The sequence below is a fragment of the Notamacropus eugenii genome, chromosome 4 (genome assembly GCF_028372415.1).
Source record: "Notamacropus eugenii isolate mMacEug1 chromosome 4, mMacEug1.pri_v2, whole genome shotgun sequence".
Taxonomy (NCBI): domain Eukaryota; kingdom Metazoa; phylum Chordata; class Mammalia; order Diprotodontia; family Macropodidae; genus Notamacropus; species Notamacropus eugenii.
The window spans coordinates 50,359,062-50,373,064 of NC_092875.1; the positions used below are offsets into that span (position 1 = coordinate 50,359,062).

Here is a 14,003-nt window from a genome sequence, read left to right on the forward strand (position 1 = left end):
TTTGGTTTGTAAGGAGAGGGAGTTTTCCTTTAATTTCATAGAACCCTTCCCAAGGTCCTCTAAGAAGAGGAAAATGCCAAGTGAAACCTTGGGACACCTTGCATGTCTTACCATTGATTTAGTGAGTCGTTCTTTGTCACTTCCTCCCTAGGTCCTTGGCCTTTATCGTATTGTGACAAGAGTTAGCTCTGGAGGCCTGCGAGGTTCCTTCTGAGCTCTGAGATGACATGAAGCTAAACATTCTATTTCATTTCAGTATTTGATACCTTTTAAGCTCAGAATGTTTTCTTACTTCTCCTTACTTTGCTCCAGGGCCATTACGGAGCAGAAGCAGAAGATGAAGCGATTGGGTTCTGATCTGACCAGTGCCCAGAAGGAGATGAAGGCCAAGCACAAAGCCTATGAGAATGCAGTGGGCATTCTGAGCCGCCGCCTCCAGGAAGCCCTCACTGCCAAAGAATCCTCAGAGGCAGAATTAACCAAACTCAGAGCCCAGGTCACAGAAGGAGGAAACACCCAAGCCCTAAATGTAGGCAGATGTCATTTTCTCTCCCCCATGTGGAGGTGTGGGGGGGGAAGTGGACCAATTGCCAGTCCCCCCATACCCTTCTAGGTCTTAGTGTCTTCATTTGTGAAAAGAGGGGGGTAGATCATAGGGTTTCTAAGGTTCCTTCCAGTTGTAATCTGATTTATTAGAAAGATGTAATTTTTTTTTCTGTTAGAGAACTTATTGGTGTATAAATTAGGGAGTCAGACAAAAGATTTTCTCTCTAATTTTTTATATATTACACACTCTACCATTTCAATGCCTCATAGCTTTCTTGCTTAGGATACACTTTGTAGGGGTCATCCATGTTTAGCAGTTTCTGCTGCCCCATTGCTGTCACAGGACCCATGAGGGGCCTTGTACCTACTTTTCAGTGTGGTAGTCTTACTTCTAACACACGGTATAGGCCCCTCCTGTGAAAGGAGTTGTCCTTTTCCTGATTTCAGAATGCTTCTGTATCTTTCACCAACCGAGTACAAAAACTGTACCCCATGGTTTTATTTGTTACCATATGAAAATGTACATGGTTTGGGCATGGTAAACCCCTTCTCAACAAAGCTTCTAAGGAAATGTATTAAAATATTTGTTACCATGTATGAAACTTCTGCAAGTGAGCAGAACCAGACGCTACCCCTTCAAACTGCCCTTGCTCAAAGGAAGCAGACATGTTGAGTGGTTGTTGTCATGTGCCCTCATGAAAGCAGGAAACCCTGAACCTGCACCCTCTGTCTTCAGGAACGAATCCAAGTCCTGGAATCAGAGCTGCAGACTGTTGGTCATAGTAAGATGGTGCTGGAGAAGGAGCTCCAGGAAATCATCTCGCTGACCAGCCAGGAGTTGGAAGAGTACAGAGAGAAAGTCATAGAGCTGGAAGATGAGGTGGTTATTTCTGCTTTTTCTTTGGGGAGAGAGGTAAAGGATGCTGTGGGGATGGAGAGTGGGGAATGGCAGGAAAGATGGGAGGATGTCTGTGGGTGCTGCGATAATATGCTGGCTAGTGATTGCATTGTGATGGTTTAAGCTGCTTTGTGGAGATCTTGTGCTCCAGTCTCATGTTTTAGTGTTGCTGACTATTGTCTGGGATTCTGTTGAGTTGAACTCTGTTCATGCAACTTCTGTACATCTGTAACACACTCTGTGTGGTCTATTGCCTTACACAGTACTCTCTGTGATAACCATTCATCAGAATATTTTACTCACTAAAGTGCACAACCAGCTCAGGTCACAGTGAACCTTTATTGTGATTTCTCTCCAGCTTCAAGAATCCAGAGGCTTTAAGAGGAAGATAAAGCGACTCGAAGAATTAAATAAGAAATTGGCTCTTGAATTAGAACATGAGCGAGGAAAGCTGACGGGTCTGGGACAGTCCAATGCAGCCCTTCGGGAGCATAACAGTATCCTAGAAACAGCATTAGCCAAGAGGGAGGCAGATTTAGTGCAGCTGAACCTGCAGGTATTTGAAGTCTTGTGCTAGTGGGTTGGTTCTCAGGGATCTTAAAATCAAAACACATCTTTCTTAAGAATAGTTAGGAGTGGAAGAATTTGACAACTAGCCACAAGCAGAATTACTGTTTCTTCCTCTCTATCCTCATTGACGCAGAATTTCCACAGTGGAAATGAGAACATTTCTCCTTCTTTCATAAGGCTATAGTAGAATTGGTAGTTTTACTTAAACAAGTTTTCTTAAGGCACAGCTTTCTCCTTTAGTATCAAATCAACATGGCTGACTCATGGTTTGGGGTTTTTTTTTTTACTTTGGCTTAGGAAAGTAGAGATTGTTATTGTCTTGGTCATTCCTTAGCTCCATTGTTTGGAAGGTTCTTCTGGTAAAAATTATACTTCACCCACTGGGGACTTGGCCAAGCAGTCCATTAAGAACCACCCTTGCTTGAGAAAGCTAAGCCATAGCAGTAAAGTCTTTCCATCCTGCAAGCTAAGTAGTTAGTTTTTACATGGGTTCTCTGGGAAACCATCTTAGTCTCTTCACAGAGACTCGAAACACTGTGTCTTTAAGTACCACATTGGAGTGTCCAGGGTCCTGCTGCAAGCTGATGCCAAGGAGAGCCTGCAGCTCCCACCCTAAGGTCTCCTGCTGTGGCAGTGCTGTCAACCTCCCATGCCCCGGGTTTTTACACTGACTGTGCTCCCCCGACACCTGACAGGGCAGCACCCCACCCCACTTTCCTCTTGTGGTCTAGGTCCAGGCAGTTCTACAGCGCAAAGAGGAGGAAGATCAGCAGATGAAACAGCTTGTTCAGAGCTTACAGACGGCACTAGAGAAGGAGAAGGCCAAAGTGCGCAGCCTCAAGGAGCAGGTACATGGGTGCTCAGGTGTATGTGGGTGGCTGTGCCTGCTCCTGCTGCCTCTGATTCTCAGACCAGACCCCACCTGGGTCCATGTTGGCTTGGCACCTGCCAGAACTAGAGGTACTTAATACAGAGATGGGAGTGTCAAAGCCATTTCTCAGCCTCCTTCAAGGAGTAGGACTTAAAAGCCCTTTTATCTACACCAGAAGTAAAACAGTCTGCTTAAATGCTTGTTTATTTCATAGAAAATGCACCTTAATAGGCTTCTTGGCCTGCCTCTTGCCTCCCCTTGTCACAGGTGGCTGCAGCCAAGGTCGATGCTGGACACAGCCGCCGTCATTTCCGAGCTGCGACCTTGGAGCTGAGTGAGGTGAAGAAGGAACTTCAGGCCAAGGAGCTGCTTGTTCAGAAGCTCCAGGCAGAAGCAGACAGTCTGCAGTGAGTATTGCCTAGCCGAGCCATGCCTCGAATCAGGAAGACTCACGTTGAAGTCTGGCCTTGGGCACTTAATGGGCAAAGCCCTCACCCTCTGTCTACTTCAGCTTTCTTAACTCTAAGATGGGGATGAGGATGGCACCTACTCCAACAGGGTTGTTGTGAGGATCAAATGAGATAATCATCGTAAAAGTGGTTGGCATAATACCTGGCACACAGTAGGCACTTAGTGAATGTTAGCCATTCATAGTATTATTGTTAATACATCTCAGTATCTCCTGAGGTCTGGAAGCCAGAGGCACAGAGTATAGTGTCTTTTCAAATCTGGGTCGTTACCAATGCAGACTTTGCTGGTTTGACGAAGTTTACTCTTGGACTTCATCTGTCTCCAGCACTTGGCTATTGGGTAGGATCAGGAGGAGCATCTCAGATTCCATTTGGCCTACTTTCTAGGGCAACTCTCTAGCTGATGTTATGGATAGGCAGAGTTTCTGCCACCAAGGAATGCATTTGATGGTAACTAACAAGGGTGTAGTAAATCACCCTTAAAACAGAGCTGGCATCTGTGACCAGACAGCACCTGGTCAAGATCATCAGACAAGCTCATCACAAACATCTCATTATCAGATATCTTTGCTTACCTCTTTCTTGGAGTCTGTATGCTCATAAATCCCCAGTGATCTGGTAACATTGTTGTATGTCTTATGTATATGACCTTCACAAAGATGCATTATACAGTGACAAATGCCATCACTTCTAGACTGGACTTAGAGACTTTTGCAGCCAAAAAGAGGCACAGATCAGCACAGAAATCTTATTCTTGCCCTTGTGTTTCTCCCTAGGGCGCAGGAGGGAAAACACTGCCAAGAAGTGTCCCAGTTCCAGCAGGAGTTGGCAGAAGCTCGGGCTCAGCTGCAGCTTCTGCAGAAACAGCTGGATGAACAGCTGGACAAACAGCCTGTTGAAAACCAAGAGGTAAAGACCTGAAAGGGCTACATCATCAGATAGCCAGAAGCAGCAGGCTCTTGATTTGGCTGATCTTGTTAAACAGTTAGATGAATTGATAGAAGACTATTGACTTTTTCAAAATGGGATAAGATATCATTCACACCACACACATATAACACTTTCCTTAAGAATACGTCCTTTCTAATGGATTAGTGAACTATTTTGCAACAATGTTCTGCCTTGGTTCTCTTCCATTAGGTTGAAGATCTCAAATGGGAGATAAGTCAGAAAGAGAGAGAAATCCAAGCCCTGAAGCAGCAGCTGGATCTGACTGAGCAGCACAGTCAAAAGGAATTGGAAGGAATCCAACTGGCACTGCAGGTAACTGGCTAAGACCTCTTCAGGAGATTATGTTTTCTAGTTGGAAAACGACAATGGCCCCTAGCAGTCTCAGGCACATGCCTGATAAGGCTCTCTGTCAGAATTGTCCTCATTCTTTGCAATTATTCAGGATTGTCCCTGTGAAAGGGAAAAGGAACCTGCAACTACTCAGATTGCTCACCTCTAAATAAATGGCTTTTCTCTCAGGCAGAGGTAAAAGTAAACTTTTATTTCATGGGAATAGCCTAACTTCTGCTCATAGCTGGCCCAGGAACTTGAGTGCCAATCAGAATGAGGGATATTGGCCTCATGCTGTTTTCCCTGGGACCATTTTTCTTCTTTTAAAATGAGTATTGGGGAATTAGGTTCATTATTTCAGAGAGATGTTGGCAGAGTGGTCTCATCAGAAGTCCTGGCACCTGCCGGCTTTGCTCTGAGCTCTGGCAGCTTGCCAAGGCTTGCCACTGTAGAAGAACTGCCTACCCTGCCTTGATAAAGTGATTGTAATCACAGCCATGTTCTCCATACCAATGAAATCTCATCATCATTATTCCTGCTGCTGATAGGATTCATTCAGTGACCTGCAGAAGTTCTGTTACTATAGCAGGCGGTCCTCAGAGAGTTCTCCCTGACAAAGCCATGCAGGGATATCCATGGAGGGGAAAGTCCTCTTCCTTTCCTTTAGGCAGCCCCTTGGCCTACTAAACAGGGACCAGGCCTGGGAATCCAGACTAAGACCAATGTCACCTCCCCTTCTCAGCCCCAGGAATCAGGGAGAGGCCTGTAGGAGAGAATACTCACCCGGGAAAGTGGGGCCTTCCTTAGCCCTCTGGGAATCGTTGAGCTTCTGATTTTCCAGAGGGGCTGAAAAAAACTCTCACTTCTCTCTCCAGAATATTAAAACCGAGCTGGATATGACTAGGGAAGATCTTGCAATGACCCAGAAAGACAAATTCACCCTTCAGGCTAAGGTGACAGAGCTGAAGAACAGCATGAAGACCCTGCTCCAGCAAAACCAGCAGCTACAGCTGGACCTGAAGCATGACAAGATGAGGAAGGTAGCAGCCCCTGGCCTGAACTCCCCCTCTCCCCACCCAGGACTGGCCACGTGCTCATGCTGCTGGGCCGTGGCCAGCAGACTCATGTCCCCTTTGGAGCTGCCAGTTTGTAGTGAGTTAATGTCACATGTGGAAGGGGCTTTGTGATGGGAAGATCCTTAGGGCCACAGCAGGTGGCAGATTCTGGACCCTCTCCTGCTCAGGAGAATGGTGTGAGTGGCACCCAACCCAGAAAGCTGCTCCTGAATAACTACTGAGAGGCCACAGGTCCCAGTCATCATTGGCTTAGGGTCACAGCACACCTGAGGCCCACTCTGTATGGGCTCTTCCTGCTTTGTCTTCAGAAGACCTTTATAAATTTGAGGTGAATTGCTAAAATTCACCCTTCTGAAGTAAGCGTAACAGTAAAATAATGGTGAAATCTGACAACTTGCTGGATACGTAACAGTTCCTTATGATGCCAGAAGTCTTTCATGGAAAACTCTTTATTATATTCTGGTTCATATCTCAGGAGAGTTATATTGAAGATCACAAGTTTTACAAGTGATGAACATAATCATTATGAGTTACCGTATGTAAAGTGCTTTGCAAACCTTAAAATACCGTATAAATGCTAGCTATTACTTGGGTGGGGGCATCAAAACCTGGGCATTGTACTTACTGAATTTTGGGGCCCTGGTAGCAATAACTGGGTAACATTATGCCGAATTAGAAAGCTTGGGTTTGCACATCTGTATCTTCATTGTTCCTCTCTTCCTCCCCCCACCCCCCTGCAATCTCTCTCTGTCTATGAAACATAGGCACTAACAACACATTTGTTTTTCAGAGGAAGGAACTGAAGGGAGAGACCAATTCCAACCCTGTGACTCCCGTTAAAATTCCAGACTGCCCTGTCCCTGCCTCCCTTCTAGAGGAGCTGCTCAAGCCCCCACCCACTGTGAGCAAAGAGCCACTCAAGAACCTGAACAGCTGTCTCCAGCAACTGAAGTAGGACCTTTTTGTTTATCATTTAGTAAAGAAAATGGAATCTGTTGGAAAAATGTTTCCATGTATCCAACAAATGGTTCTGCCAGCTTAAAACCTCCTCCTTTCCCATATCTCCATTCCATTCTGCTGCGTCTCATAGGATGACAAAAGTTTCTGAGTTGAACAGGTTCACCCAGGGACTCTTTCTTCCAACTTCCACCTGAACAAGACTCCCCTTGCACAGATCCCCAGCACAGGGTGAGCCTCTAACCTAGGCCTGCACAACCTGTGGCTCATGGCCACTTGCTGCCTGCTAAAGGATTTCAGGCTCCACCAGTAAAAAATGTAGAGGAAAACATCCCTTGCATGTAGAGGAAGTCCTTTGGCACAGTGCTTACAGCCCCAGGGCCCAAGGGTTGTCCAGGCCTGCTCTAACCCCTGCCAGGAGACCTCCCCTCCCAGGGCAGCCCTGGTCAGAGTGGGACAGCTTTAATTGGTTTTGGTTTTTCTACTCATCCATCCTTTATGGAGTGAATACATACTGTGTGTGCACCCAGGATCCAGAATAGGTGATACTCACAACTTAAGAGAGTCTTACAATCTAGTTTAGTAATAAGACATATCATAATAGAGATCCAGAAGAAGGGAGGCTGAGCTGGACCCTCCTCAGAGGAGTTTTGGATTCTACTGAGCAGAGATTGCAGGGAAGGGCTTCCAGGCAAGGGGAAGAGCCTGAGTGAAGGCAGGACCAAGCAGAGCCAAGCCATGTGGGAGCAGCTGGCCTCTGCCTCCAGGGGAGAGGCTTTGGGAATCAGCAGCCAGAGGTAGAGCCATCTGGGTCATCCTCTCCCTCACTGGCACTGCTTTCTTCATCTGCAATATTTGATCTGTTTTTCCAGTATATGGTCAAATTAATGTGGGGTCTGTAATCCCGTCTGTGTATTTCTTTATTTTGGTCAGGGCCTTGGCCAATTTCCTGTTCTCCCTGAAGGTGTGATGAATTGGATACAATGTTTCAGGAGGATCTGTAGGGGCCGTTCTCACTCCTCTATTCTGTCTAGTATCAAGCCCCTTTTCTTGGTACATTCTGTATAGTTCATCAGTTTTTATACCATCTATGCTTCCAAAATCTACCCCTGCTTCCAGTAGAGCAGTGAACAATTCTTTCCTTGTCAGTCTTTCCAGACTTTAAATCCACTGGCTATTTACTCTTTTCTCTGGGGGAAATTTGTCCTTTCCCCAGTCCCCTAAGTCACTTAACTGAAATCTTGTGCAGTACCTCCAAAAGAGGGTACCCTGTTTCCCCAATTACTAGAGTCAAAACTAGGTGCTTGTAAGCAGGAGGAGCTATCTTCACTCTTAGATTCTTATGGGAAACTACAGAGAGGATATCATGATATGCATGTGCCTTTCCAATCATTATGGCAGTCTTCACGACCTCCTCCTTTAACTTCAGTCCCAAAGTGAATACCAGGGTCTGTCTCCACACCAGGATACTGCCTACAGCAGCCAAAGCCAGCAGATTAGTCGTGGTGTTACCTCCCTGCATATTGTAATCTCTAAAAGCTTATTGTACAAAGGAATTCTGACTGATACCTATAAATTTAAAGCAATCCACACCATCTGTTGTTGATACTTCTCCAGCTCCTTCATCACTGGTTCTCACATCTAGAATATTAATGATTCTCCCAGCCTTTGGGTGAACAGACTCAAAATATTTGTGACCTCTTGCTGAGTAAAATCCTCAGTTATCTCCCTAAGCACTGTGTACCCTGCTCAAGCTGTTGTCCTGCTTTTGCCCTGCTGCAGGGTAAGCTTTGACCTTAGAAGTTTCTCCTTGCAACATTATTTCATTTTCCAACTCATATCTTGTTGTCATGACAACTAGGCTGAGTCTGTACCAAGGCTGTATACACACTTCTTTTGCCAGCCTCCTACTTCTTCTTAGCTAAATGAGCAGCTTTTTCTTCCACCTGAGACCTCCCAGCTTCCTCTTTTAAAGGAGAGTCTGAATGCTAAGAATTCCCATGCAAACTAGCTAACTCTTTTTCCATATGAATTTTTTTCCTTAAGCAGCTTGTCTCTGCTTTCAAACATAGTGTGGTAAACTGTTAATAAAATCCAACCTCTCCCATATACCCCTGCCAGCTCTTTCCCTGGTCTTATTGGTGTTCATTGCCAACAACCTTTCCAATTCTCTAGGTTCCCCCTCCTGTAACCTCGCTTCCCAGTTTTTACAGAGTCCAGCCCTTTTAGCCCATTTCCTTGCAAGGGAGGAATATTGAAAATCATCCCATCCTGGAATATCCATTTCTTCCTGTAAATCCTTTCTGCCTCCAAGTGGAGATTGTATGCCCTGTGGTTTTTGTTGGTGATGCCAAATGTATTGTCCAGGCAACATTCGCAGCACCGAAGGTGACTGAATATGCCGGTATAGTTTGGAATCACAATGTATAACAGTCGCTAAATATAGAAGGCAGAACCAAAACATTTATTCAGACACCAGAAAGCCAAATCCCAAAATCAGAAAGGCATATCCATCGTAGTAGCCAAGAAGTCAATACACATTATCATTGCAGGGGATGAAGCAAGCCATTCCCAAGCTTTCCTGCCCTCTCTCTCCCCACCCCTGTCGCCCCCAGCTTGTGTCCTCTCTCTCTCCACCCTAAGTGCTCTCACTCCCTTCCTCTCAGTTCTGCCCCACCCTTCCTGTTCCACCCATTCAGTAAGCTCCTCCCACCACATGTGACTTAGGCTTCCATGTGATTTAAGCAGGTCCCATGGGGCTATTAATGATTAGGAAATATCTTCCCATTTAAATTAACATCAGAGGTCATTAAATTGCTCAGTAAGGGGAATGCTACAGTTATTATTGACCTAGATTTTAGCAGATAATTTGAACCAAGTTTCACATGCTGTTCTTATCCAAAATAAGAGCAATTTGGGCTAGAAGGTAATACCGTCAGATGGGTTTAGAATGAGATGAAGGACCAGACCCAAAGAGTAGTCATTCATCATTCTGTATCAGCTTGGAAAGTGGTCTGTAACAGTGCAGTAGGGGTCTGGAAGTGACCTTGATCTAAAGTTTTTGTCAGTGACTTAGGTATAGGCAGAGACGGAATGCTTTTCAAAAACAACCAGCAGTTATAATAGCCAGGATTCCAAAAGATCTTACAGGCCAAAACTATGAGGTCGAATCTAATAAGATGAAATTCTTTTTTGTCCTCTTTTATTATAAACTTGACAAGCATCAACAAATATGACTGTCTGTCAACATTAACAAAAAAATATAGTAAAAAGATTTTATATGAAGTCATGAATCTGTATTATATATACTTTGGATAATTTTAAAGTGTATATTTAATCTGTGTGTCCCATATAGCCTTGTTTGTCCATGTCCACTTTCTGAACTTGGTTCTGTTCTTTTCTGTATATTTTTTAATGTTTTTTTAACTTTGCATCAGTATCTTCTCATTACTCTTCCCAAGTATTCATCTTCCTCATAGTCCTCCCCCAAGAAAATGAAATCTGCCCCCCTTTAATGTATAATAAAATAAAATATAAATAGAAAATAAAAATAAAATATAATGGCAGGGGGTGTGTGGGAGGGACGATAACACATTGCTCATCTCTGATAACACATTGGTCGTCTCTTAAGATAGTTTGATTCTGTACTGATAGTCTCTACCAAGATAATGGAGGCTTGCTTCATTACCAGTCTTTTGGAGTCATTGATTAGTCATTCAGCTCATATGTCTTCCTAGATTTCTCTTTGATAATTCTATACTGTGTAGTAATATTCTTTTACATTCATGTACCATAATTTTTTTGGCCATTCTGCAATTGATGGACACACCTCCGGCCTCCAGTTCTTTGCTATGGCAAAAAGTGCTGCCATAAATATTTTTGCATTTATCAATCCTTTTCTTCTTCTTTGGTCTCGTTGGAGTATGAAATTATTTACTAGGTATAAAATAACTGAGGATCAAAAAAATTAACTTAGTAATAAACTATACTTGAAGTATGATTAGACAGTGATTTACTTGAAAAAATCTGGGCTTTTAGGGCACTCCAAGCTCCAGATGAGTCCGTAGTGTAATATCACAGCCAAGAGAGCTACAGCAGTCTTTGCTGCAATAAGAAAAGAAAGTGCCCAGGCCTAGAAAGCCAGTCATCCCTCTGTACCTTGTCCCAGTCAGTGTGCATCCACATGCTAGTATGAAGGTCATTGGTAAGTTAGAAAGTGCAGTCACAGTGGTCAAGGGTCTTCGGACCCTGCCACCTGATCTGGAGAAGGTATAGGTCATGATTAGCCTGGTAAAAAGAATATTTGTGGGAATTATGACTGTTTTCAAGTATTTGAAAGACCATCACATGGAAGAGAGATGAGTCCCATGTGGCAGAATCCCAAACAATGAAGGGAATTAGCAAAGTCACCACAATTCAAGCTGACCCAGACGGGAATGGGTGCCTTCGAGACGTGGTCAGTTCTCTATCCCACCAGGTCTTTAGACAGAAGTTAGCTGACAGCCCCTAAGGGTATTTGTTTTTAGGAGGATTGTTGTTCAGGGGTGGTTAGCACGTGTGGAAGCTGAGGTGCTCACAGCCCAAGAGTTTTCTGCGTAGTTTTCAAGAGATTTTTTGTGATTTATGTATTGTTTGTCTGTTGTCTGTTAATAGATCACCTCTGATCCCTTAGGATGTTTCCTTTGAATATTTGTATCAGCTCAAAATGTCACACTTCTGTATATCATGCTTACTCAGCTATTTTATCTCTGCTGTTTTTCTTTTTATTTTGGTTATTTGTGGAAGGGAGGGGTGTTGTGGGGGGTTTATATATAATCATATCATATTCCTTTTTTCAGCAGATAAAATATTAATGTATTATTTCATTTTCATCTAACTGTGTTTTTTTTTTTAAAGTGGTTAACTATATGGTCTGGTTCAAATTTATGTTATGGGAGGTTGAGAACCCAAGTTTATTTTCAGCCACATCCAGTTCTTAAAGAGGATTAAATGTTGTGATAGAAAATTATTATATCTCTTTCTAATATTCCTAGATTGCCTTCTTTTGATACATACTTATTCCTTTGACCTATTTCCTTTTCTTAAAAGGCAAGAAATGGATAGTCTTCAGCGTCAAATGGAAGAGCACACGATCACAGTACATGAATCCATGTCTTCGTGGACTCAGATGGAGAGTCACTTCACGGACCTCTCAGTTACCTGCTCTCCTACTGCCTCTTCCAGCACTGACCGGAAGGAACAGAACTCCTCTGCCCACAACCAGCCAGGATTGGAACAGTGACCCTGGGTCCCTTCTTGGCTATAAATGTGTGAAGGATCATTGTTTTCTCACCTTATTTATTTGACTGTACTTGATGTTTTTCTTTGAGTTGCCGTTTTGAGTTCTCCTTTTGCCTGTGAGGGTACAAGAGAGTGATGGCAAAGGACTCAAGAAGTAACCTATTCCTGGGCCATACTTAGTTCATGGTTCCTTTGACATGATCCTGCTTCCTACCAAAGTAACACAGTCTCAGATGGGGTCTTGTCTCGGATATTTCTGAACAGGAGTCTGGGTCAGTTTTGAAGAATGGGATGCCAGGACAGAATTCTGAATGATCCTCTTGGGAACCCTGTCAAGAAGGAGATTTCAGAATTGTAGCCATCAGTGGAGTCATCTGGCCTGGGGAGTTCTTGTTCCATGTCTCACTTTCCTTCTCAGCTTGGTGGAAAACTTTATTTTCCTGCAGAGAAGAAAACACTTATTTGCACCTTTTACTTTAATACATCCTATAGTTGGATGTCTATAAATAGTAAAAAAAAAAAAAAAATTACATAATTGTTACAAAATACCTTTATATAATTTAAAAATTACTTGGATTGTCTTCTTTGTTCTTCTGTCTTGTTGCCATGTTTACGTCTGCTGTTAGAAATTCTTGTATATAGAGTATTTAGGGAAGCTGACCAGTACAGGTAAGGCTTTTAGAAAAATAATTATTTTATTTACTATACCTTTCAAACACAAAAATGCCTATATGAAAGGGTTTGGGTTTTTTTTTTAATCACCTTTCAACTCAGCTGTTTGCAAAGCGCACAGAGCTTCTCTTTCATGCTAGCTGAAGTGCCACATTCCTAAGTGGGGGTTAGGGGACCTATCACCACCGGGTCCAGAAGGACCTGGGGTCCCACTAAAGCAGAGGAAAAAACCTGGGAGGATGAGGGATTGCATAGAAGGGAGGGAGGGAAAGGAAAAGGAGAGATGGACAAAGATTGGTGACGGGTAGGGTAGGATACTATAGTTTGGCTAGCCTCTGGCTTAGGTTCCTGGATCCATCTGCCCCTGGCAGGCTGCTCAGAAATAGGATAACAAGAATCTCTCCTCCCACCTTTGGCTGTGACAGCCTGCGGTTTAGACTTGAAACTGACATCAGGTGAGAGTCACCCCAGCCAGCTGAAGCCAGTGTAGCCATTGAGAGAAACACACTCCTGCAGACTGGACTTTATGAGCATGTTAGCTAGAGTTACCAAAAAAAGGTTCTCTTTTAGTCTCTTTCCTGTGTAGGAATCATTGTTTCTGATGCAGATGAGTGGAAAAAATTAAGAGACCAGTATCAGTGCAGACTTCTCGTTGTCTTCTATTTGCTGGGTGCTCTTGAAACCTAGAATACATTGATTTACAAGTTGGCCACCCTAGATAATCCACACTTCAACTCCTCACGTCATTCTACCCAAACTAAACACCATCAGAATGATGGATCAGGGGGCTAGCAGTTTGTGAACTTTGGGTTTTGTTTTGTTTAATTTGCAGAGAAAAATCTAGGGAAAAAAATGCGTTAGTGGGAGATTTTTGTGTTTGTAAGCTTTAGGGGAAGGGGGGAATAATCCATGGAAAGAGCCCTCAGATGCCCGTTCTGCAGGATAACTGGCCTGAAAATGATGTTATGAAGTGTTAATGATCAGTCCAGATATGCTAATGTTTTCTCTGTGTATGACAGAAGCTTAATTGCCCTCATGGGAAAACAGTATGGTATTCTTAAGCCATTTCTGGTGTTCTTAAAACTGCCTCCTAAACTGTGTTGCAAGAGGAAATAAAAATACCTTATCGTTAGTTGATAAGGTTAAAATAACATTAATGTTAAATATACTTAGTGATGCTGAAAGAGATACTCCCATCAAGTGTTGCCATTTCTAAAGAAGTGTCATTTGTTGGGGATGATTCTTGCTGCCATACTGGAAAATCATCCTTCCCAACAGATGCAGGCACAGTGTCCCCCTTGCTGGTCTTGTGTGATGCTAGCATGTGTCTCACCTTTCCTGCTGGTTTCTCCCCCAGGTTACATGTGGGGTGCTCCCTAGCA

General features: G+C 43.6%; 1 protein-coding gene across 4 annotated transcripts in view; it reads left to right on the forward strand.

Moving 5' to 3' along the window:
• The window catches only part of GOLGA3 (golgin A3), a 41,794-nt gene extending 28,022 nt beyond the window's left edge, over nt 1-13,772 (forward strand). For all 4 annotated transcript variants that reach the window (XM_072600799.1, XM_072600801.1, XM_072600797.1 and 1 more), the window contains 10 exons: nt 313-529; nt 1,283-1,426; nt 1,803-2,000; nt 2,746-2,862; nt 3,153-3,292; nt 4,132-4,264; nt 4,496-4,618; nt 5,512-5,676; nt 6,503-6,663; nt 11,758-13,772. In XM_072600799.1, the coding sequence (XP_072456900.1) occupies nt 313-529; nt 1,283-1,426; nt 1,803-2,000; nt 2,746-2,862; nt 3,153-3,292; nt 4,132-4,264; nt 4,496-4,618; nt 5,512-5,676; nt 6,503-6,663; nt 11,758-11,950 (1,591 nt within the window). In that variant the 3' untranslated portion in view covers nt 11,951-13,772. The remainder of the gene's footprint in view (nt 1-312; nt 530-1,282; nt 1,427-1,802; nt 2,001-2,745; nt 2,863-3,152; nt 3,293-4,131; nt 4,265-4,495; nt 4,619-5,511; nt 5,677-6,502; nt 6,664-11,757) is intronic.
• The last annotated feature ends 231 nt before the right edge of the window (nt 13,773-14,003 follow it).